The following is a 26,617-nucleotide window of genomic DNA, read 5'->3' as shown; positions in this document are numbered from 1 at the left end:
TTCAATTTTTTTGAGTAGTGTACATAAAAGGTAGAAACGTGCAATAATCACTTATCTTTACAGTAAGGTTACATTTGGAAACGTTAGTTTAATGCATAAAGTATCATAAACTAACAGTGACATGTCCTTAAACTCATTTGACTTTATGAGTTTTTTTTCTACATTGATATGAGTCCACCAGCCTGTCTATGGTCCCCCGGTGGCTAGAAATGGCGATAGGTGTAAAGCCATAGACAGTGTAAAGCGAGCCCGGAGTATCCTGCTTCGTCTTTGAGAAAATTAAATGTCAGATGAGCCAATCTGGAACCTCCCCTTTGTGTCATCATATGGGGAAAGGTTACCTCCCATTTCTCTGTTTTTCTCGCCCAGAGAATTTGTCGCGTCGTCAAATTAGCTTCTACTGTTTGAGGCAAGCGCAATTTTTATTTCGTTTCCCTCGAGAGACATCATGGCTTGCAAACGAGCGAAGCATGGCAATTGCTCTGTGTTAGGATGTACAAATGAACACCGAAGTATTTTCTTAGTTCCTTCATCCGAGCCTGTGAAGAAACAATGGGTTCATTTTATTTTCTCTGGTAATGCGCCGACACAACTTCCCAAAGTTATGTATGTCTGCGGCAAACATTTCACCAGCGACTGTTTCCTCAACTTGGGTCAGTACAGAGCTGGCCTTGCTGAGCGTCTGAAAATAAAGCCTGGATCAGTACCAACTGTCCTCTGCTCAGCTGCAAACCTCGGACAAGTAAGTCAACTAAGGCCATACAATGTTGTTGCGCTACTGTATATGTTACCTGGCTTGTTATCCTTGTTATGTGGCTGTAACATTAGCTCCGCGGCTAACAGCCCAGTTACTGTCGCTAATGTAAAGGTAGATAGCATCAAGTGTGTGTGTGTGTGTGTGTGTGTGAGAGAGAGAGAGAGAGAGAGAGAGTGTGTGTGAAAACACACCCTAACGCGAGTGTTGTACATTTCTTTGTTTGTATAACCTTTCTGCTGTTGGTGTTATTGGTTTTATATGCACACATTCGGATTTCCGCGTTCAATAACGTTCTAATTTATATGCAATTAAGTAATTTTTTGCTAATTCTATTCAGCGACATGATTCTCAACCTACTACATTTTTCACAATCGATCAAAATGGCCAAGTATTGTTTAAATGGCATACTTATCGGTGAACGTCCACTGAATGTCCAACGTAGTGTGGCAAACAAGATAGGGACCGTCTAAAAAGTTTTTTTTCTCATTGTGTGCATACAGCCAACTACAGATGTGACAGCAAATATCACCTACATTATGTCTTCTAATGCTATAACGTTACACAAATCCGTCGAAACACGGCAGTAAAGCAGCGCCGCCATTACTGCGTGCCTTGCTATTAAGGAAGTAGCAGAAGTAGCGTGTTGGTCCCGTAGGCGGTTGTAGCAGATGTTAGCTGTACGAAAAGTTATTTTTATTTATTTTTTTTAGTAACGTTACGTATGCGGTCCAGTGATGCCGGGAAGAGCGTGTTGTGTGGTTGGCTGTTTTAACAACAGCACAAAACTACAGGCCTGGAATAAAACAGTTTGTGAAATTCACGAACCTTTGTTGCACATTGACTGCCCATGTTTACGGCCATACGGATTACACAGAGTTCCTGGTCGAGCGGAGGACCAGGATGTGCGTCAAAAGTGGATGAAACACATAAACCGAGATGGCTTCAAACCAAACAAGAATACTGTGGTAAGTTTGGTTCTGACTGTTCATTCTGTCAATGCCACAGATTGCATACAGTGGGTGTAACATACAGTGAAACAGCGCTAGCTAAGGTTGCTAGCAATATCTTGTTGATGTGTAACTGGAACTTTCTCAAGCTCTTACGTTACTGCTTGGTAAACTGAAGTTCCTCTCTTTGCATCAGCTTAAATGTTAGTCCTGGTTGTTTGCTTTGGATTAAAAGATAATTAACCTACTATGTCAACTATAAGTAGATAGATGTTCGTCCTTGCAGAAACCTAATATGTGCCATATAGTACATCTGATACAACAGGAGACTTATCACAAAAGACTAGACAAAACAAATAAGATGGACAGGACAGGATAAACAACAGTTTTGGCCCTCACCTCACAAAAAGAAGAACAATCATATACACCTTTCACGCATCATAAATAGGATGGTAAAGTGCAATTGTGCATGTTTGACATTTACTTGTTTGAGAAGTACTTTTACCACCAATGCATCGCTCATTATGTATTCATCTTCATTACCACTCTAAGGTGTGTGGGATACATTTTCCTGATGGACAACCTACAAGAGAAAACCCCTATCCTTTGTTGTTCATGGGTTATGAATGTCATGTAAGTAGGTAACATATTTTTAAGGATGGCCTAATAGTTATTAGAAACTTGTGAACATATTAGCAACACCGCTAGTAATGACAGCGTTCGGTTTTATTGTTGTCATCAATTAATACACTTCTTAATTACATTACATATTTTTACATTATTACATTATGTTGTCAATAAATTACCTTTATCAGTAAGTTTTGGCCACTGCCTGACATCATCTACCCAATGTTCCCTTTCACCAGACATTTTCTTTAATGAGCAGGATCTGCTTTCATTGACGTCATTAGAGGGCACCGGCAAGTGTCACACTTCGCAGGCACGCAGTAATGGCGGCGCCCATAGAGTTCGCGGCAGATTTGTGTATAGATTTTCCTATAGCAGCAATAAAACTTTCATTATAATTATTTTTTGAAAAAATGTTTAGGAAATTAAAAAAATGAACATGTAGCCTACATGAACTGTAATTTGGTAAAATTCCAGATAAGTGCAAAATCACATGCAATCTCCTGCACTTAATTTTACAACTGTTTCTATTTATTTATTTGCCTCAAAATGAACAAGAACTGTGTTGTGTTGGTTTTTACAATGACATATGATTTATTTCAATAGGTTTTGAAAGCATGTGCCGACTGCTCCAAAGCAAACAGTGTACTTCAGGTGTTGAATGAAAAAAATGGATAAACTTTTATGTTTCCCTGTTCTACGACTTAGTTCATTAGTTAATTTGGTAACACTTTAGAATAGGTAACACTTGTTAACTATTAACTACGACATTTCTCTCAATAAATTCTTAATCTGTTGCTTATTAATAGTTAGTAAGGTAGTTGTTAGGTTTAGGTATTGGGTAAGATTAGGAATGTTGAATAAGGTCAAGTAGAATAAGGCATTAATATGTTCTTAATTAGCACTAATACATGGCTAATAATATAATAATATTAGAGTTGTTCCGATTCCGATACTAGTATCGGAAATATCTCCGATACCACAACAAATTCTGGCATCGGCATCGGCGAGTACATGAACCCATATACCGATCCGATACCATTTTCAAGACCTAGTTATGAACGCTAGCTTTGCCTAACCGCTGCACGGTTCTTCTTCGCTGCTCAGAATGCATTGCAAACACAGGACGATGTGCTGTAATGCCACAAGCAACCCCTGTTTAGAGCAGCGAAGAAGAAATGAAAACGCATTAGCAGCACTGATCTATATATGACTGGATCGCTCATCGCGTTCTAAACTGCCAACAGACAGTGAAGCCGCCTCTGTATTACAGATCAGTGGTTAGCAGTATGTCCGCTGTTTAGCAGTATTTCAGACTGGACCAACCAGACAGTAAAACGGCGACTAGGGATGCCACAAGTACTGGCACTTCACTACCAAGACGGTGCTGAAAATTTTAAAATGTGATGATACCAGCGTCTCTGTAGAACCGGTAGTAAGTTTGAGTATATTCGTTACCCGCAGCTGCGTTCAGTCGCTTCCGTGTTAGTCTAAGCGCAGGGCTCCATACTGTAGCCAAATATATATACTAGTGTCTGTGAATATTAAACTGCAAAATACTATTTAAATATTACTCCTGCAAAGTCTACATCTCTGTGGGAGACGGGCGCAGATGCACGGGAGCTCGCTGTTTTGTGGCCTCTGCCGTGTGTCACTATATGAGGACATGAACGCATAAACCGTCACTTCATGAGAATTTAACGTTTCATTTGAGAAAACTGTCATATCATAAACACAGACACTCAAAGATCTTCATGGCGAGTAAATTGACAATATATTAAGCTACTGTTGTAGCCTACAGTAGATTTAGCTACGTCTCTATGTAGTAATAATACGTCTCTATTAATAATAATAATTATGCCTAGACGGTTGCTTGTTTTTTACTTGTTTTGTTGTAAAGAGATTATCTGATTAATATAAATTTTTTATATTCCTAGACTTATTTGTTGCAGTTTTTTATACACTAATATTGTAAAACTAAAATACTAAAATACCTTTTTTAGTTTGCGGTGTTAGATTTTTGGCTGCATTTGAAGTTCTTTTTCGCTTAAGAAATTAAATAATATTACTGTCAAATTCATGTCAGATAATAAAAATACTGTAATAAATACAGTAGTTAACCATGTATTTGTTCATGTTTTATCAAGGGATAAGTCTGGAGCACACCATAAAATAATTCTAGAAATTTACAGGGCTAGTAGTATATACAGCTGTATATACAGATACACAACCAGGTATCGGATCAGTACTCGGTATCGTCCGATACCCTGAGCCCAGGTATCGGAATCGGTATCGGGAAGAGAAAAAGGGTATCGGAACATCTCTAAATAATATGCATGCTAATAAGCAACTAATAGGTGTTACCTATTCTAAAGTGTTACTGTTAATTTTAATATTAAACTTTCACAATATTACAATTCAAGTTCAGCAAATGATGTTTACAGTCCTACAGAAATAGCGCTGTCCATGGTACTGAATCCATCAGATTACTGACAAGTACAAAACAATTTTCAAGATGGTTACTTAAACATTTGCACCTTATGGTTTTCTTCAATGACACACCATCCAGTTCCATAACTTTCCAAAGGAGGGTCATACCGCTACAAAACAAGTTGCTAAATATTTATTTGACCCTGAAGAACACACTACAAGTCTTTAATATACAATTATCAGAATCAGAAAGAGCTTTATTGCCAAGTATGCTTGCGAATACAAGGCGTTTGTTATAGTGACATAAGCTTCCAGTACACAGAGACAACAACACACAGACAAAAAAAAAAAAAAAAAAAAATTAGGCAAGTAAATAAGTGTATAACAATTGTGCTATAAATTATAATGGAATAGGATTGAGTAAGATGCAGGGATGTACTAGGATGGAGGGGTAACAAATAAATATAAGGATATTGCACATTTTTTGCATAAGCATAAGTGGGGAGCATTTACCTGTTCATGAGGTAGATTGCCTGGGGGAAGAAACTGTTCTTGTGCCTTGCTGTTCTGGTATTTGCGGCCAACTATCGGCCAGATGGCAAAAGTTCAAAGATGGGGTGACTTGGATGTGAGGGATCCAGATTGATTTTCTGAGCCCTTTTCTCACTCTGGATGTATACATTTCTTGAAGAGTGGGCAGGGGAGCACCAATAATCCTTTTAGCAGTCCGAACAGTTCTCTGTAGTCTTCTGATGTCTGATTTTGTTGCTGAATCAAACCAGACAGTTATTAAAGTGCACAGGACAGACTCAATGACGGCTGAGTAGAACTGTCTCAGCAGCTCCTGTGGCAGGTTAAACTTCCTCAGCTGGCGAAGGAAGTACAACTTCTGCTGGGCCTTTTTCACAATGGAGTCAATGTGATTGTCCCACTTCAGGTCCTGAGAGATGGTGGTTCCCAGGAATCTGAATGACTCCACTGCAGTCACAGTGCTGTTCATAAGCATGTAACGATTCACTGAACTCGCGATACGATTCACGATACTGGTTTCACGATGCGATTTTCTCTTGATTGTTTGTACAAAATGAGATTTAAGAAAGATAAATGAAAAAGTTTCCTTGTATTATTTCATTCTCACTCAGACAAAATGCTGTACATTTCTTTCTGAAACTGAAATATATTGGTCAAATAACAAAACTAAATTGAAATATTAAAACAAATCCAAAATAAAATAAATAATACAAATAAAATAAACCTTTTCATATAAACAAACTAAGGTTTTGCCAGTGCTCTTTCCTAGCTTAGAATCTTTTCATTTTTACATGTTTTTTTTTTTAAGAAATATCAGCATATCCACATTTTCTGGGCGAAGCTGAGATCTCTGCACATTCACAATGTCCCCTGCTGATGAAAAACCCTTTCACTAGGGACAGAGGTGGCTGGTGTGGAGAGATATGCTTTTGCTATACTGCATAGCAGTGGGTATAGCCTAGCATTCTCTTTCCACCACTTGAGTGGACAGCTATTGAGAGAAATGGATGTTTCAGCTCTGTACTTATTCATTTCTGCATCAATCTGACTGATGTGCTGTGCAAATGGTTCATCGAAAGTCCCTCCAAGGAGATCTTCCAATGCTGTTTTCTTGGAAGGAGGTTGTTTCAGCTCTGCTCCTGCTCTGTCTGTCTGGTCAATAGGCTGCTCTGCTGCAGGGGGGTGACCACTGGCAAACTCTAAGTACAACATTGACAGGGGTTTCACATTGTTATAAAGGCAAGATTTTAATATTATTTGTTATAATTTGTATCATTAATACTCTGTTTACACAAACACATTTGGAAACACATTTAGAAAAATATGCCATAATAATAAACAAACTATTTAAAAAAAATCAATTTAGAGAGAGTAAAACAAATAAAATTTAGAGAGAGTAAAATAAATACACTCTACTCTGGGTAGCCCTGGAGGTCCAGCCGTCGGTTGTAATTGATACACTATATGCTTTTCTGAGGGTCTCAATTACCTTAAATTTTGTTTCCCTGTAAAGCGCTGGCATGACAGTCTGGCTAAAGTGGGGGCGTGATGGGATGGTGTATTTGGGCTCCAATTTGTTGACAAATCCTTCATTTTCTACGACGGAAAAAGGCCTCATATCTTTTGCCATGAAAACGCTGATACACCTTGTGATCTCCTTGGCTCTCGCACTCGTCGCCGCGAGTGGGGCTGCAAATCCGCCGGTCAGTGTGGTTTGGCCCACTAACAGGTTTTTAAGTGCAGAAGGCGGTGACTGGAGCTTCTCATGGTGGTGACGGTTTGTATGCTGCATCATGTTTGTTGTGCTATTGGTGTATATTAACAACATCTTGCAGTATCTGCACACAGTTTTTGTTTTGTCCGTTACCACCTCACCACTTTCATTTTTAGTCTTCGAAAAGCCAAAATGGCGCCACACATCCGATTTGAATGAGGTTGGTGCATTCTCAACATCAACGTCATCTACACTTGCCGCCGCAATTTTTGCTACTGTTTAAAGTTACAGCTTGTTCGCTGCTATCGCGCCTGCAAAGCGAGGTCAAAATATAGGCTACTGCTTCAGCGCCCCCTGTTGTTTAAAATGTGTATCGCGATTCATTTAACATCTCAACCGACACGAATCGTCACATATTATTATCGATTTTCAACCGGCTCGTAGTGCATCGTTACATCCCTAGCTGTTCATGATGGTGAGTGGGGGACGTGCCGGGGGGTTTCTCCTAAAGTCCACGATCATCTCCACTGTTTTGAGCGTGTTCAGCTCCAGGTTAAGACTGCACCAGACAGCCAGCTGCTCAACCTCTTGTCTGTAAGCAGAGTCATCACCGTCCTGGATGAGGCTGATGACTGTAGTGTCATCTGCAAACTTCAGGAGCTTGACAGAGGGTTCTTTAGACGTGCAGTCATTGGTGTACAGGGAGAAGAGCAGAGGGGAGAGAACACATCCCTGAGGGGCACCAGTGTTGGTGGAGCAGCTGTTTGACATGAATTTCCCCAGTCTCACTATCTGTTGCCTATCTGTCAGAAAGCTGGTGATCCACTGACAGATAGAGCTAGGAACCGAGAGCTGGGTCAGTTTGGTCTGGAGGGTTGTTGGGATGATGGTGTTGAAAGCCGAACTAAAGTCCACAAACAGGATCCTCACATAAGTCCCTGTTTTGTCCAGATGTTGCAGGATGAAGTGCAATCCCATGTTGATTGCATCATCCACGGATCTGTTTGCTCTGTAAGCAAACTGCAGGGGGTCCAGTAAGGGTCCAGTGATGTCCTTCAGATAAGACAGAACCAGTTTTTCAAACGACTTCATGACGACAGACATTAGAGCCACAGGTCTCTAGTCGTTAAGTCCTGTTATCTTGGGTTTCTTTGGAATGGGGATTATGGTGGAGCGTTTGAAGCAGGGAGGCACTTCACACAACTCCAGGGATCTGTTGAAGATCTGTGAAAAGATGGGGGCAAGCTGGTCAGCACAGATTTTCAGACAGGCTGGTGTAACGCCATCTGGGCCTGGTGCTTTTCCTCTTTTGTTCTTCTTGAAGACCTGGCGCACATCACCTTCACAGATTTGAAGAGCAGGAGGTATGGAGAGGGGGATTGCAGGAGGTGTTAATGGTTGTGTAGGGAGATGGTCAGAATGGGTGTTGGGGATTTCAAATCTACAATAAAACTCATTCAGGTCATTAGCAAGTCGTTGATTAGCCTCAGTGCAAGGGGATGGTGTCTTGTAGTTCGTGATGGCTCTCAGTCCTCTCCAAACTGAAGTTGATTTGTTGGAAGTAAACTGGTCTTCCAACTTTTTAGCGTAGGTCTTTTTAGCCACTCTAATCTCTTTGTTCAGTGTGTTCCTGGCCTGATTGTACAAGACTCTGTCCCCATTTCTGTAAGCATCCTCTTTGGCGAAGATGTCTGAGTTTTACTGTAAACCATGGCTTATCATTGTTGAATGTTAAATAAGTCCTGGTAGGAATGCATATATCCTCACAGAAACTAATATAGGATGTTACAGTCTCTGTGAGTTCGTCCAGATCGGTGGTAGCAGCTTCAAAAACACTCCAATCAGTGATTTCAAAACAAGATTGTAAATCCTGCTCTGTTTCGCTGGTCCATCTCTTCACAGTCCTTATTACAGGTTTAGCAGATTTGATTGTGATTGATTGTGAAGTGACATTCAGCCAAGTATGGTGACCCATACTCAGAATTTGTGCTCTGCATTTAACCCATCCGAAATGCACACACACAGAGCAGTGAACACACACACACACACTGTGAGCACACACCTGGAGCAGTGGGCAGCCATTTATGCTGCGGCGCCCGGGGAGCAGTTGGGGGTTCGATGCCTTGCTCAAGGGCACCTTAGTCGTGGTATTGAGGGTGGAGAGAGAACTGTACATTCACTCCCCCCACCCACAATTCCTGCCGGCCCGGGACTCGAACTCACAACCTTTCGATTGGGAGTCCGACTCTCTAACCATTAGGCCACGACTTCCCCCCATTTAAGTTTCTGCTTGTAGCTGCTCGTGGAACAGAGTGATATGCATCCTTTATTGTGGTGTAACAGTGATCCAGTATATCACTGTCTCTGGTGGGACATGTAACATGCTGTCTGTATTTTGGCAGTTCACGGGAGAGATTGGCTTTATTAAAGTCACCAAGAATGATTTGCCAGATGGATGCTAGGCAAAGGCGTTCAAAATCCGCGCTTCCTGAGTCTGACGAGCGCTCCCGCTCGCTTTCCCCGTCTACGCGCCCTGAAGCGCTTGATCAGCGCCGCTGCTCATCCGATAACAATGTTAAGTAAAACGTCTGAATAATTTAAATCCGGTAAAAGATCTTGTGGTGTGTTCTGCCGAATGTTCAACAGTTCATCCCTGGTGAAACTGATCGTGTTTGCTAAACAAAAAACAGGAAAAACGAGCAAAAACAGTACAAACACTGGAGAGCCAAGCACTGAAGCCACCATGTGCGGCGAAAATTATATTACCATTAATGTATTATGTTGTTTTTTATTGAGTTGCTGTTCAATAACTTTTGAAGAAAGACACTGACTTAATCGTTAAACATTGTAAAATATTCATTTTACATTAAATAAGAGTTTTCTGTGTATTATTTGCTTTATATGGTCAATTACTTCTCCCAATCTGTTGCATTGGTTTCTTCATTGTCACATTACATGGTTCATTCAATATGTCTAGATTAAACAGACCAATTATTTTGTCTGTAATTATTTTAATCATTTTATAACTAAAATGTTTAGATAAATTAAAAGAACAAATTACTCTTCTTTAATAGTAATGTATGAGTTTTGTTTTTTTTTTTTTTGTTTTTTTTTCATTTTCCCTGCAAATTTCCAATGCTATGTTTAGGTAGAGTAATATTTTTCCTAATTCTTTATTAATAATTTAATTTATTAAACAGACCTTTTCCCCTTATTAAACACGAAAAGGACACTTTGCAACATTGGTCAATTTGAATCTTTTTTTATTTTGTGTATTTGCAGTTGGATGTACTTTGACAATTGCAAGAAAAAAATACATCAACCAATGAGTAAATGTCAGGACCCTTATGAAAGGTGTTTTTTTTTTTTTTTTAAATGACCCCTATGAAGTTAAAAAGTAGGTTATTATCAGTAAAGAGAAAGGAAAAAAAGGGAGCAAATGCCTCGCATTAGTACAAACACATTTGCTTACGTTTAAACAAAGCATAGTTAAAAAATGTGCTACCATGATTTGGTGTATGGAGGACCAGGAGTGCCACTTAAAAATAAAATGAAGAATCAATTTATCAATTTAATAATTCAAACATAAAAATGTAGATAAATAAATCACTTTTAAATGGACAAATTAATAGACATTTTTAGAGTTGTTTTTTATTCATGTTTTAAAATGTATTTTAATAATACCATAAAACAATAAATTAAAAAAAACATTTTAAATGTATGAATAAATAGACACATTTAAACTGTTTATTTAATTCATGTTTTTAAACGTGGATTTATAAAACAATAAAAAGTACATTAATAAATAATTTAAATGCACAAGTTAAATTGCTTTTTTTTTAAAAAGCATTTGGCAAACCTTTTCTCTCTCTATTTGCTAGATGCTTTTCTTTGCCATTTTGCCAAATGCTTTTCTTTATCCATTTGTCAATCGAGTTAAAAAATGCCATTGGACAGTACACACGTGGGAGCAACCAATCAACTGTCGCCTCAATTTGAAGCGCCAAACTGTCATTGGACAGTTCGAGATCAAGGCTTTATCTCGCTTTCTGTGGGCTTCTGAGGAGCCATTCTTGAACGTTATAATTATTGTGCAAAAATGTCCGGTGGATCTGATCGTGTTTGGAGAGGGATTGTGGATGATTTGCTAGCTTTAGCTGATTTCTGCGAAAGAAATTCTCCTCACGATTATCATTTTGTATATAGAAGAGTTTCACAGTTGAGGGAAGACGTTGCAAACGCAGCGGATAATTGTGGCTGTACAATAAATGGAAGGATTTGGGCCACGTTTGATGAGGCACAGAGTGTCATTCAACGACTGAGTCCCTCGGACTGTAGCAGCCGTCACACTATTGCAGTTCCAAGCATTCTTGAACAACACCAGTCGTTGGATGTACCAGCAGAAGAAACGGCAAGATGTATCGGTGTGTCGCAAAGGACACTCCGACGAAAACTTGCACGTGATGGCTTAAGGTATGTAACTTAAAAGAAAATGTTGTATTAGTGTTGTTTCCAGAAAAAACATGCCTGCTCGCGTTTAACTACAGCGGTCAATCGCATGACTGACTTTATGTAAGGGATACAATCGTTTTTAAATCAATAAACTCCCTTTTAAATCAATATTTTGTGTCAAATTGTGAATACAACCCCTTCAGTCTGATTCAAGACCCCTCCGCTTTCGCTATAACAACGAGAAGGGTCTGTCTGCAGACTGCAAGATGGGGGCGTAACTTGAAGTAGGACGTGTAACTTGAAGTTGTTCAAATCACACAGAACCACGCGAGATGTCAAAACGAGACTTTGTCGGGATGCGTTCGAAACCGCATACCCTTCAATTAGGCACTTAATTTCAATAAGTACTAACTTAACGAGCGCTAAAAGAGTATATACTCTACAGCCTAAATACGTATGTATTAAGTATGAATGCAAATTTTATATCATCCGCTATGTTGATCATGTGTCCTACAAAGTTAAAACAAGCACAAAAACGTAAAAGACATAAGTGACAGGTTTAATTAATGTATTTGTAATTATCTTTGTAGTATAGCCAATACTGTTGATTTTAATTTATATTTTTAACTTCACTAATGTGATCAAGTGTTATCCTTAAAGCAATTTTTTTTTATAATTTGAAAACCCAAAATCATTCTCTTGAATATTTTTTCAATTATTTTACGTGAAAAATGTTTTTCTTGTATAGTATCTCATACTATGATGAAAACATGATTTTTTATTTACCGTTTTATGGCATTGATTGTTTATTGTTAGATACAACCGTCTTACCATGATCTTTTATGTAATAATTTTGCAATAATAATAAAAAAGAGGGTCAGGTGCACTAACTCCTCACAGTGACTCTTCGTTCAGCTGCTCGAAGATCTCACCTTTGGAGAAGACTGTTGATTGGACACTCTAAAAAATGGAAGTATTACTACTCGAAAATTAACATTACCCCATAATGAATTGCATCTTTTGCCCACCCCAACACTTACCATGCAATAATAACGATAAATGCCAAACAATAGTTATAGAATTTTCTTAAAATGACATTTTCGTAAAAGAAGCCAAATTTATTTTCTTTTGTGACACAGCTATACATGAATATATACTAGTCAAATAAATGCAGTCGGCCATCCATTGTCAGTCAAGCAATTAATACATGAATGGATAAAATATTTGTTATTTACTGACAACAAAAAAACATGTCTAAATGATTAAAATAATGTATATAAAGTTAGCATCACAATAAATGCATACATGTACAAGTCAACAATACATGATACAAAGCTTCATTCAAACTTATTGTTCTAACAATCAAGTATTTACAGATGGTGAACCCCACATCCTCCTGCCATCTGAACACAGCTGATACAGTTCTGCTGCTGTGCTTCACAGTCTCACTCTTCTCAACGGGGATGTGGTTGAGCAACAGGATGAAGAAGACCTTGATGACGGCTCTCTGAGCCACACATCCTTGAAGCGAGAGCAGAAGAACACGTGCAGGACAATCTGACTGCTGTGTCTGCTCCAAACTTTCGTGTGCCTGCACCCCATGAGCACAACTACCTGAAAAACATTTACACAGAATTTACAAGTACATGCATTGATTTATTACTTTTGTAGTGGTTCAAATTTATAAATAAGTTATAAATTTATCCAAAGTGACTTACAGTGCATTCAGACTAACAGTTTTTACCTAACATATGTTCCCTGGTATTCGAACCCACAACCTTGCACTGCTAATGCAATGCTCTACCACTTGAGCCACAGGAACACCAGTGTGTCCTTGAGCAAGGCTCTCTTCTCCAGGTTGATCAGAGGATTGTAGGCCCCTGTAATAAGAGCACTGTCAATCACTTCAGATAAAAGCTCCATCAAATTTTTTGATGATGCTTTTGAAGCTTCTGAAAGTCAGCCTTCATCGTTTAAACAGTAACCAGCTGAACAAACTTTACCAAAATCACATCCTCAGTGTCTTGTGGTATTTCTCTTGATGCTCTCATTGGCTCTGGGGTCACTGAGGATGAAGACACCACAGCAGCATCTGGTCCTGATGAGACAGTAAGAGCTGGAGTGAGGGAGCGTCTCATTTGTGACTCTTGATCATTTCCAGGATGATGCTGTGGTCTTCTCCATCCTCAGTGCACACATCAGTCTACAGACATTTTCATGCCCTACAAAAAATACACATACACAATACAAAAAGTCATTACATTATTCTTTTGTTTCAGGTTTTCCCTCTTTTTCACCTTTCCTTGCAGGTCCTGCTCCACCACAAAAGATCTGCAGCAAATGCACAGAAATCAAGAATAAGAAAGGAGGTCTAATAGTTGTTTAAAATGACTAATTAAAATAAAATACTTATAATAATTAAAATGTTTCATTTATTTTTGTAGTGTACTTACACAAATCCTTTGATGGCAGCATTCCTTCATCAGTGTCTCTGCAGCAGATAAACACACGTGTGTCTCATCTGTCCCTGTAACATCCAGACTAGAGTCAGTCTCCTCTGTGATTTATCTGTGATATACTGCATTTACATGTTGAATTAATAACTGATGTAACTCACTTTTTATCCAACACAAATGTTCCTTAAATTATCAATATTGCAAATGGACAAATAAAATAGATAACATAATTTGTTTGTTTACATAACTTACACTCATCTATATCGGTGTTGACAAAAGTGAATTTTACACAATATCACACACACATCACTCAGACACCTGTTTCATGTCTGTTAGATGTGCTCATCTACAATACTTATCAAACATTATCCAGCCAGATGATAAATAGACATTTTAGTAATAGTCTTCAAGAAGTGTATATGGATTATGTAAATCCACTATTGAGTCGTGTACTTAATGGAGCTGTATTAACCACGTTTGTATTAACCAATCTGAACATACGGAACATTTTATGTAGTTTTTTTGCCTTTGAAAAACAATACAGGGTCATCTGTTAAAGAAAGTGGTGGTTGCTGATGCTCATTTAAAGGTGATCTAAGCGATGTTGGGTGACATTCAAAGTATTGTCAAACAAAACTCTAGATAGACCCTCCCCTCCTCCTCATCCACGCACTAACCCCCCAAACCCCGCCCTTAAATCCTTTTTGTCGGTTATTGGCTGGAACAGTTTGCGATGTTTCATGGTGCAGATTAGCCCAGTTTGTTTTGTTTTTCTTGCCCCTTGTGGAGCATGGGCTGTCAACTGTTTTTTACAGTGTGTTCAGGGGACAGGCAGCTAGCAAATAATGAGGAGAAGTTTGCTGTGACAAAATGTTTTGGCCTAAAAAATGCGTGATATCACTTAGAGCTCCTTTAATTTACAGTACATATTGTAAAGGATAGTCCAGGACTTATGTGGTTTGTTTTATTTAATCAAATGAAATTAAATACTTCCAAAATATTTTATACATGGGTGTAGATTTCTTAAATCCCCTTCTTTATTACATTTAGAAGGGGGTCACGTGATAACAATATTCGTGACGTCATTCTCTCTAAATTGTCACATGCTATATTTAACAATAAACTGAATCCCCAATAAAGGCATTTTTGATTTTCTGTTTTAACAGAACAATATGAATAGTGAATAAACGCGACCCATTACACCAGCAATCACTTTCACTGACCTGCTAAAATCATGATTTATAACTGTGACATGATCTGACAAAAATCACCATACACCAAGGTTAAAGAGCGGCTATATAATTTTGTAAATATTAAAGCAGAGCGCAGCATCGAAACAAACGACAAACGAATCAGCTGCGGGTAATGTACAGCTTCTCCCGGCCAAAACACCGACGAGACGATCAACACAGAGACAATCCTGTACTGGGAGAGCAAGACCGATATTGGCGATATTTTTCAACTGGATATAAAGCTAAGGCTTACGCAAAAAATTAAGTGACAAAGGTGCTTCGTTAGCAACATTGGTTTTATGCGCGCCTGTGTGTGTGAGACTAGGCCAGGATAAGGTGGGTGTCTGACTAAAACAATACCTAAGTTACACCGTACACGGCGTGACAAATGCCTCGTTTTAAATGGGTAATGTTATCACATGTCAAATTATATGTAATAATATTGGCATAAGTCATATGTGAACAAACACATTAGCATACAGACGAACTACAAAATTTAAGAAAAGAAATAAGCAACTTTTCTTACGGTCCACGGCGTTATGTCCTCCTGGAGTTGGTCGGTCTGGGACATGAGAATTTGAACCACTATCCACATCATTGGCTAGTTTTCTTAAAATATTTGCAATGTCTGCCATTTGTATGTTTTATGCACAACAATTATCACGACAGTGCCAATCAGTCATAACCATCAATCAGCGCCTCAGAAGCCCACAGAAGTAAATTAAAGCGGGATAAAGCCTTGATTGAGGCGACAGTTGATTGGTTGCTCCCACGTGTGTACTGTCCAATGGCATTTTTTAACTCGATTGACAAATGTATAAAGAAAAGCATTTGGCAAAACGGCAAAGAAAAGCATCTAGCAAATAGAGAGAGAAAAGATTTGCCAAATGCTTTTTAAAAAAAGGCAATTTAACTTGTGCATTTAAATTATTTATTAATGGACTTTTTATTGTTTTATTAATCCATGTTTAAAAACATGAATTAAATAAACAGTTTAAATGTGTCTATTTATTCATACATTTACATTTTTTTTTTAATTTATTGTTTTAGGGTATTATTAAAATACATTTTAAAACATGAATAAAATAAACAACTTTAAAAATGTCTATTAATTTGTCCATTTAAAAGTGATTTATTTATATACATTTTTATGTTTGAATTATTAAATTGATAAATTGATTCTTCATTTTATTTTTAAGTGGCACTCGTGGTCCTCCATATTGGTGGCCCAAATCAATCAGCTGAGTATCCACGTTATCATGGCCTGCTAAAACAGTGCAAGTAAAAAAAATAATTATTATTTTTGATATTGTTATCCCAAATAATTTTGGGTTGAAAAGGTTCTGAAGGTCTTAAGAAACAATTTCTTCAGAAAATTCAGGCCTATTTAAAGGTCTTTGTCTTGTTAGAATCCCTTTTTAACTTATGTTCAATGAAACTTTAACATAATTTAAAAAGCCAAACAGCAATTTATATAAAATGTCAGTCATATATGATACAAATTGTCATGAATGGTCTCAACTGTAAGTTGGTTCAGAATGAGTCTTTACCAAAAGCTCTTGATGTATTTATCCCAATATACATCCCATTTAATGTCATGTTCTATCCTGTTTGATGTAAAGTCACTTTAATAATATGATGGGTTCAGTACAATGGACAGTTCTTAAAGAATGAAAACATCAATCAATGCAAATAGATTGTGACATTTTGAAACTTCAATGCTAAATCAACAGAAAATACATTATAGGATGTAAAAGATAATATCCAGTTTGTTTATTCAACACCTGGAGAGCATTGTTATTGGATGGATCCCATCTTCATTACACTTTAAAAAAAAGAGAGAGAGATAAAAAAAATAGAAAACAAGAAAGCATGTTCTGTGGTTTGTTCTGTAAAGTCCTATTTGTTTTAGAGCACTTCAGCCATACTATAAAAAGCGTCTGAACTGGATGATATGCACTGAAGAAAATCTACACGGCACACTGGTAGTAGAAATTGAGCATCTGAATAAAATATTCCCTAATTGAAGATTTCTAAAAGCTATTTAATTGGTTAAAGGAACACGCCACCGTTTTTTGAAAAAGGGCTTATTCACATTATTTCCTACATTTAGATAGGTGGGCAAATGCATTTTTGTGTCAGTGCATGCATTGTTTTAGTTTGACCGGGTCGGCGTTAGCTTAGCACAATGAATGGAATCCTTTGTTGCCAGCTAGCATGGCCTGAGTAAAAGTGATCAAATGAATTAAAAAAAAAAACCCACCTAATTACTTCTTGTGGCCTGCGTATTCACAACGAGTACAAATAGCGATCCAGATTAACACTAGGCGATTTCCTAGGCAGATATTGACTTGGGACTATATTATGGGGAAGCACAGGCGAAGCACTGCTGCTTAGGCGAAGCACTGCTACTTCGGAGCAGAGATATCACGCAACACATGAAATCCCACGACTTCCGTCAACATACCGGCGTGCAACGCGTCAAAAAAACAAAAGAAGAAGAACATACCGGCGTGACCTGTACCGAGTGTCTACGCTTTTGGATGATTTCTTTTGAGAAGTTACAGCAAACATGGTTATTACCTGCATAGCAAAAGGTTGTGAGAACAAGCAAAGGACATACACGAATGTAATGTTTCACAGAATTACATCTAATGTGGAACTGAGAAATAAATGGCTAGCAGCTCTGGAGATCTGTAGTTCAACGCCTCTCAACAAAATAAAGCAGTATCGTGTTTGCGAAGAACATTTTGCACCAGAGGACTACTTTGAAAAAATGGAATATGGGTCCAGAAAGACGGTACTACGTCTGAAAGATACAGCCGTCCCATCTATTTTCAAAGCACAGGAAGAACAAAGTGCACATGTAAGTTGTCTTTTATTTCTCTTCCTTATGTTAATCTGTGTTTTTATTCGGATGTAAAATAGATGCTGCACTAGACTACGGATAGACTAGACTACTATCTAGACTACGAACCTGTAAAATGAAATGACTGAGGGGTAAGTTAGCTAGCTATATTTCTCTCACCGAGTTAGACTCGGGAGTTTTAGTATAACTACTAGAGAGGAGAAGGGTACTAGCATTTTGACCAAAGGAGGTAGCAGAACGTTCTTCATTGTTTATGTAACACACACACACATATATACATAAATATTTTATATATTTTTATTATTATAGATCCTGTCAGAGAAGATGAGTCAGTTGACTGAGTAGTACATAAGCACTGGTAGTATCTGTAGAGAATGTAGGCTGGAGCCCTTTTCTTCCTACATGAAACACTGATAGTGTCCAGTCTCTAATTTCATTATGCTTAATCAGTCCTCTGATACTACCTTCACCTTGCTCTAATGAATGGCAATGGATATCTTTATATCTGAATATCTATATACTTCTATAGTAAAAGCTATTTTATCACATTTTGGTAATACATTACCAGAGTTTATTAAAATCAAGTAAACAGAGATGACAGTATTTGCAAAGACTTTATTCATGAAATCAGTTACAGCATATTTATTGCCTCCTGTGCCTTTTGAAAGCCAATATATACCAGACTCTGATGGATATTTTTTACGAATAGCAACGACCACACATGATGGCAATGGTGTTTGATTTCCTCTGCCCAGTGTCTCTCCCTTCAAGGCCCACTCCAGCAGGTATAATATGGGTCGATCTATACATGCGTCATGATTAAAATAATCACTTACTCTGTGGACAGCTGTCCATTTGGTCCATTCGGCGTGGGGTGTTTTTTCCAGTTCACTTTGTCACACCGGAAAAAAAAATCGAGTACTGCAGAATGGATCAGCGCCGTGAAATCCTCTGTAGATGTGACACAACTTCGGGCACGCTCATCTTGATCTGACGTGTTGAGCCGGGTCATCAATGGCAAAAACATGTCCCACTCTCTACAGCACAGACACTCTATTTCCGTCAGCATAGATTGGCATATTCCCCCACATTCACACCACCAGTTCATGTTGGCTCTCATCCTCACGTCCTCAGGCTGTTGAGCGATTGCAACCTCCTCCTCCTGTCGTTCTATTTCCAAAGCACGCAGCTCGTCTTCTGTAAACTCTGGTTCCAATAGGTATGGTTCTGGTTCTTGACTGTCTGAGAAGTCACCCTCTTCGTCTCTCTCAAAATCAGCCATGTTCATCGCCATTCGTGTACTGTAAGGAAAATAGCCAGGCAGCTACTATTCACGCCGGTATGTTGACGGAATTCGTGGGATTTCATGTGTTGCGTGATATCTCTGCTCCGAAGTAGCAGTGCTTCGCCTAAGCAGCAGTGCTTCGCCTGTGCTTCCCCATAATATAGTCCCAAGTCAATATCTGCCTAGGAAATCGCCTAGTGTTAATCTGGATCGCTATTTGTACTCGTTGTGAATACGCAGGCCACAAGAAGTAATTAGGTGGGGGTTTTTTTTATTTTTTTTGATCACTTTTACTCAGGCCATGCTAGCTGGCAACAAAGAATTCCATTCATTGTGCTAAGCTAAGCTAACGCCGACCCAGTCAAACTAAAGCAATGCATGCACTGACACAAAAATGCATTTGCCCACCTATCTAAATGTAGGAAATAATGTGAATAAGCCCTTTTTCAAAAAACGGTGGAGTGTTCCTTGTTCCTCCGGTCATTGAACAAACCAATGCAAAATGTCACTAGAAGTTTCTGAGACTGGAACATTAGGACCTTAGGGTTAGGAGTCAAACTCTCTAACCACTAAGCCACGACTTCCCCTGAACTGAATTATTTATCATTTAGGAAACCAATGCAACCGGTTAAGAGTAGTTATTGACTATATAAAGCAAATGATTGCAAAATAAAGAGTTATAGTATGTTTATTAGGGCCAAATTAAGATTTCCCACCATGTTCTAGAACAGTCCAGCAAGCCTTTTGAAAGCGAACAAACTGGATGATAGAAGAATCAAATGCAACGCGCTTGCAGTGTCAAATGTACACATAGAGCAAATAATAGTACATTCAAAAGCTGTAGTGTGTTGTTTAATGTATAATGTATTATGTTAATGTATAAATTCATATTTTATAATATGTACTGGGTAAGTCAGTATCTTTCTTCAAAAGTTATTGAACTGGAAGGTGTCGCACTGAAGAACCCCATATAATACAGTAATGGTAGAAATTTAACATATAGAGCAAATAATTGTACATTAAAGACTTGTAGTGTGTTCTTTAAGGTCAAATAAATATTTAGCAACTTGTTTTGGAGTGGTGTGACCCTCTTTTCAAAAGCTATTGAACTGGATGGTGTGCCATTAAATAAACCAATACAACACATTATGAAGAAGTAGACACTGACCATATAAAGAAAATTGCTGCACAATAAAGAGTTGTAATTAACACAGTAATAGCTAAATATTTTACACTTGAGGCACAGATTGTTAATGAAATATACTAATAATAAATGTTTACTTTATATATCAGTTAGTTATATATCAGTAACTTTACCGCAGTCATTTACAGATTGCAGAGCTCTATGTAATTGTAAGAAGACAGATTGTAAAGACTTTTAAAATATAAAATGTATACAAAAAAAAAGAAGTAATATCCTTTAATCAATTCATAGATATAATTTCAGTATTATTGTTATTCAGTAAACATGCTTATCTTCTATCCTATTACAACTTGCACCTGGAATATATACAAAGTAATAAATTGAGCACTAATTTGACCTCACTGTCTCTACACAGGCCAGCACATCAAGTGCTTGTATTCAGCTGCCTCTCTCAAGGGATGTTTCCTGCCAGACAGACCCCCTGGAAACACATACTGTAGGCACACAGCTGTCCTTAAAGACTCTGCCGCCCCACTTTAGAAGTGAAGGTATGTACCTGCCACCTTCACTACATTTACTTTTGATCTAGTTAGTAAACGTTTTCTGGCATTTCTCTTTGCTTTCATTAATTGTTTCATCAGACTTGGCCACAGGTGTCCAGGCAAATGTCTCCTGCAAAGATTTTGGTGTTGGGACGTCCAATGCAGACCCTTTGTGCCTGTCATCCACACCTTTGAAGAGACCTCGTCTAGACCTCGATGAACAGCTGAAGGATGATGCATTGGCGCACAGCTCTTTAGAGGAAGCTTTAAAGGGACAGGATTCCACTTCTGATCCCGCTGACTCCATCACAGCTTCGTTAGACTCTACACTTAAGTCGTAAGTTACTGAGTGTGAAGATATATGCGTGGCTTGCATTCTAACATAAAGAATTTGTCTGTTGTTGTTTATAGCATTACTTTTAGGATTGTTTATGTGCATAAATATTATTAAACCAGATGCAAACAGGGTGATGGTTTAAATTACAGTCCACATGAAAGCTCAATCTGTTTAACTCAAAATGAGTTTTCCTTTCTATGTGGTTTGATTATAGAGAAAATTCATCCACTCCCACCCACAACAGCAAAAAGTACATAGTGTACGAGAGCTGCATCATGGAGTTGTTTAATGTATGTCCAGTCTGCACCCGGGCATGTGATGTGAGGACCCAAAGGCTGGGGACATTCCTGTCTGTGAAGCAGTGGTGTCCCCGCTGCACATTTACAAGACACTGGAGTAGCCAGCCTGTCATTGGGAGCGTGCCGTCTGGAAATCTGCACCTTTCTGCCGCCGTGTACCTGAGTGGTGCATCTTTCATACAAATCGAAAAGGTAAATGATGTGCAACTGTAGTTACTTTGACTGTGAATTACTTAAATTTGGATCAAATTACATGTATTATTTATGCCCCCACACCAACAGGTCTTCAAGGCAATGAAGCTACAGTTTTTTAGGTATGAAACGTTTCAACGACATGCCAGAGCTTTCATTGAACCGGCAGTTATTCACCACTGGAAAGCCACACAGGATGTGAATCTGCAGTCGCTGAGTCAGGAGGAAAAAGTGATAGTTGGTTGTGACATGAGAGCTGACTCTCCAGGTATAATAATAATAATGCATTTTATTTAAGGTGCCTTTCAAACCACTCAAGGTCACCGTACAACAAGTAACAACAGTAACAATATTAAAACAGAAAATAACAGCAAATAACAATGTCAATAAAAAACAGCAATAATAATAAATAAATAAGAAAGAATAAAAATACTGGACTTGAGTGCACAAAGTAATCATAGAAGATAAGCAGTTCTGAATAAATGAGTTTTAAGTTTGACTTTAAATTGAGCTAAAGAGTCTGAATTACGGATGTTGACTGGGAGAGAATTCCAAAGACGAGGAGAAACACGACTAAAGGCCCTATGGCCCATGGTGGTTAGGCGAGCTGAAGGTGTATGGAGGAGACCCAGTGAAGAGGAACCGAGAGTTCGAGAAGGGGTGTAGGGATGTAAGAGGTCTGAAAGGTAAGGTGGAGCAAGGTTATGAAGAGATTTGTATGTGAGGAGGAGAATTTTAAATTCAATCCGAAAGTTGATAGGAAGCCAATGTAGCTGTTGAAGTGATGGGGTGATGTGTTCAATAGGTGAAGTCCGGGTTATGATACGAGCTGCAGAATTCTGAATCAGCTGGAGTTTATGAAGAGATTTGTGTGGTAGACCGGATAATAGAGAGTTACAATAATCGATGTGGGAGTTGACAAGCGAATGAACAAGAATAGAGGAACTATGCGGAGTGAGAAATGGACGGAGGCGAGCAATATTGCGGAGATGAAAATAACAAGACCTGGTTATGTTATTAATGTGAGCATCAAATGATAGGGTTCTGTCAAAGATGACCCCCAAGTTCCTAGCCTGGCGGGAGGGAGAAATTGAAGAACCATCAATGGATAATGAAAAACTGCATGACTTAGAGAGAGTAGAATTAGTACCAATGAGGAGTACTTCAGTCTTACTGGCATTAAGTTTGAGGAAATTGGCAGAAAACCAAACATTTATTTCATGAAGGCAGTTGGTAAGACAGGTGGGAGGGAGAATGGAATCAAAAGGTATTGATACTTTACTGAAATAGTGTGGTTTATACAGGGGTTACATATTGTTTGAAGTTAAAAGGAGTGACCTAAATAACATGCTAGACATAATACCAAAGTATTGAATGTTGATCACTGATGTAACTATTTGATCAAAAACAGGTCACTCTGGAAAGTATGGCAGTTATGCAACGATGGATCTCCGTACTAACACTGTTGTGGATATTCAGCTGGTTCAGGTGAGGTTTCAAAATTTATTTTGTAAAGCGTTATTGGTTATAGTTTTAAAAGCAAAGTTCTGTTAATTTGTTTTTCTGTGTTAACAGAGCAACGAGGTTGGTGGTAGCTGCCACATGGAAAAAGGCCTGAAAAGGAGTCTAGCATTACTGGAGTCGCGTGGCGTCAATCTTGATTGCATCGTCACTGATCGTCATCAACGAGTACAGAAGTTCCTCAGAGAGAGAAACATAACCCATTACTACGATGTCTGGCACATGGCAAAAGGTATATTGTCAGTGCCAATAGTCCATAACACCATACAAAATCTATCAGTTTTATTCCAAACTTTTCCTTTCTTTGAGTTGTTGGTGTTATACTTTTGGTGAGAAGGACCTGATGTTAGATTTAGCTTGTGTAAATATCCTATTTGGTAAAAAGACTTGTCCTTAATTAGAAATTGTGACACTGTGAGTAAATGGTAACGAATGCTTAGAAAATGTTTATGAAATGCTACAATAGAGTAATCACTCAGTTTATGAGTATCTTAACTAAGTGGAATGTATTTTGCTTTCATTGTAAGGAATTTCCAAGAAACTGGAAGCAATCAGTAAGCAGAAAGACTGTGAGAAACTCAAGAAGTGGATGAAAAGCATCATCAACCACATATACTGGACTGCAGCTAGCTCAACCTCCGAACCAGAGATGATTGCAAAGTGGACCACGATCCTGAACCATGTTCGAGATGTCCATACACATGAGGATCCTCTTTACCCCAAGTGCGAGCATGCGATCCGCAAGACAACTGACAAGAGTAAATGGCTCCAAGCAGGTATTAAATCAATATACAGGCTTAATGTCAAAACAGTAAACCAACAACTACAGTTATTTAGTCACTTTCAGAAATTGACCTGAGATCGTTGTAATATTCTGTACTGTATGTTTTTTTTCTAATAAGATATTTTCTTATTGTCTTCAGATACTCTAGCTTTCTACAAGTTGGAGAAGTTGCTGACAAATAAAAGAACGCTGAAGGATGTTGCAAAACTGAGCCCCCACCACCAAACTTCATCTTTAGAGGCTTTCCGTGCCGTCATCCTTCGTTTTGCCCCAAAGAATGTTGTCTTTCCCTTTATTGGGATGTTGTGCAGGTAAAAGAAAGTTTGTTTACTCGATACTTTTGGGAATTGTAGCCTAAAATATCTGTCAATATTAACACGTTTTGTCTTGTACTTACAGACTATACCTGGCTGCTATGCATTATAATGAAAATGTGGACCGACCACGGGCCGAAACGGCGGAAGGTGTACCTCTCTTTAAAATCTCATTTCCAAAGTCTAGGAAGGAAGAGTGCAGAGTTAAACCTCAAAAGACACAGCCGACCTTTGGTAAGGGTTAAATCGATTCAAACAACACATCTTTTGGAATTCAAAAATGTATTTATCTTGATGAAGAATCAATTAAATACAAAATCACAGTAAAAACAAAACCCAACCAATTAAAAAGGAAAAAAAAGTTTGTGCTTGTGTTTTATGATACAGGTTATGTTGCTGACATGATGGACCTAATTTTTGAGAAAGTCTTCGTTAACCCTGTGCCATTCACCGATGCGCTGTTGGCCATCCCTGTCCCAGAGGACCTATGAGTCCCTGAGTTTGAGAAGCCAGACGAGGAGGAGGTGATTGCCAGCTTTGTTTTCTGTGGAGAACAGTTTAAACCCTACGTAGTGGCCTTCCTCTTTAGGAAATTCACACAAGCTGGAATAATGACCCGGATTCTGCGTCCCAGGAGTCCTCAGCACCAGCTCACAAACGAACGATAGGAGAGATACCTGTAGCCACTGAACAATTGATATTTAGTCAAATATTCCTTTGCTCCTATGGATCATCTTCAATGCTTGTTTTGTAACCTTTTTCACGTTTTTTTTTCTTTGATGTAAATAAATCTTGACACTGTCTACACTACTGAATGAAAATTAGACACAAGGTTGGTTGTTGGAATAAACGGTCAAGACTCAAAACAAGACTTTATTTCTTATTTTAGTAACTTCAGTAACCAAGCACAACTAACTGGTGTATTCCTCTCAAATGTAGAGGACCGTAATCAGCTCTGTGTATCTGCAGAGAGCAGACATTGAGGTAGACTGGATATAATACAGGATGGTCAACCAAACATGTGAGCTGTTCTTTGACCTCCCGTAGTCTTCTAGTAACCTAACTAGATAAAAAAAAATTGTAAGTGTCAATTTTAGGCAAAATAAGTTGTCAAATGAAGAGACAAAGTAGTTTCCAATTTAGTGGTGAGAATGCTACCTGAGGTATCTTCAAGCAGCAAATATAGGGCTTATATAGTGACTAATAATAAAAAAGACAAACAATGTGATTTTGTTCACGTTACTATGGTAAAATGACATAATGACATGGACACAAGTTAAGTTTATTTTTGTTATAGGTTATAACAGCTATGACCTGCATTTTATATTTATTTACAAAAATGCTGGCATCTGTTTTTAAATGTAAAAGCTTTTTATATGAAAAATATATTTAATTTTTATTTCTGAACTACATTAATAAAATTGAATATTGTAGACCCCATTTATTGATATTTAATTAGTACAAGCTTGTTAACTATTCTTGTACATACAGGGGCTGTAAGCAGGAAATAAATAACTGAACGAAAAGGCTTTCCACATGTAATGTCTTAAACGTTTGTTTATTTGAGAACTATATCTAACCAACCTCATCTAACTGCAATAAAGAAAGTATGCAAACTGATTCTTGCAGCAGCTGTCTAGGTGGCTGGTCTCAGACGATCTAGGAGGTGAAGATGCTGGATGTGGAGGTCCTGGGCTGGTGTGGTTACACGTGGTCTGCGGTTGTGAGGCCGGTTGGATGTACTGCCAAATTCTCTAAAATGCCTTTGGAGATGGCTTATGGTAGAGAAATTAACATTCAATTCACAGGCAACAGCTCTGGTAGACATCCCTGCAGTCAGCATGCCAATTGCACGCTCCCTCAAATCTTATTACATCTGTGGCATTGTCCAGTGTGATAAAACACATTTTAGAGTTGCCTTTTATTGTGGCCAGCCTAAGGCACACCTGTGCAATAATCATGCCGTTCAATCAGCATCTTCTCCTTTGCCGAGATAATCCATCCATGGATTATGGATGGATGGATTATCTCGGCAAAGGAGAAGTGCTCACTAACACAGATTTAGACAGATTTGTGAACATGGATTATCTCGGCAAAGGAGAAGTGCTCACTAACACAGATTTAGACAGATTTGTGAACAGAGAAAAAAGTGAAAGTGACGTGACATTCAGCCAAGTATGGTGA

General features: G+C 38.3%; 1 protein-coding gene across 4 annotated transcripts; it reads left to right on the top strand.

Annotated features, from left to right (window-relative positions):
* Window positions 1-448: 448 nt before the first annotated feature.
* LOC132122840 (uncharacterized) lies at window positions 449-25,134 on the top strand. Of its 4 annotated transcripts, none has more exons than XM_059533309.1 (12): window positions 449-742; window positions 2,257-2,337; window positions 20,860-20,992; window positions 21,098-21,323; window positions 21,538-21,814; window positions 21,905-22,082; window positions 23,226-23,302; window positions 23,390-23,567; window positions 23,863-24,111; window positions 24,259-24,430; window positions 24,519-24,667; window positions 24,821-25,134. In XM_059533309.1, the coding sequence occupies exons 1-12, from the start codon at window positions 449-451 to the stop codon at window positions 24,922-24,924; spliced, it is 2,118 nt and encodes a 705-aa protein (XP_059389292.1). In that variant the 3' UTR covers window positions 24,925-25,134. The 4 variants fall into 4 exon arrangements, with proteins under 4 accessions (XP_059389292.1, XP_059389291.1, XP_059389294.1 ...); XM_059533308.1 differs by having other exon boundaries at window positions 21,086-21,323; XM_059533310.1 differs by lacking the exon at window positions 449-742 and adding an exon at window positions 1,340-1,722 and having other exon boundaries at window positions 21,086-21,323.
* The last annotated feature ends 1,483 nt before the right edge of the window (window positions 25,135-26,617 follow it).

This window comes from Carassius carassius, chromosome 41 (assembly GCF_963082965.1).
Source record: "Carassius carassius chromosome 41, fCarCar2.1, whole genome shotgun sequence".
Classification (NCBI taxonomy): domain Eukaryota; kingdom Metazoa; phylum Chordata; class Actinopteri; order Cypriniformes; family Cyprinidae; genus Carassius; species Carassius carassius.
The sequence above is the reverse complement of the archived record's forward strand: the minus strand, read 5'-3'. Positions and strand labels throughout refer to the sequence as shown.

What these genes read in the sequence shown, in the direction of transcription:
- LOC132122840 (XM_059533308.1), top strand. Translation starts at nt 449, where the DNA reads ATGGCTTGCAAACGAGCGAAGCATGGCAATTGCTCTGTGTTAGGATGT. An exon ending in TCATGGGTTATGAATGTCAT is followed by an intron (nt 2,338 to 20,859) that starts GTAAGTAGGTAA and finishes GTCTCTACACAG; the next exon opens with GCCAGCACATCAAGTGCTTG. An exon ending in TTTATTGGGATGTTGTGCAG is followed by an intron (nt 24,431 to 24,518) that starts GTAAAAGAAAGT and finishes TTGTACTTACAG; the next exon opens with ACTATACCTGGCTGCTATGC.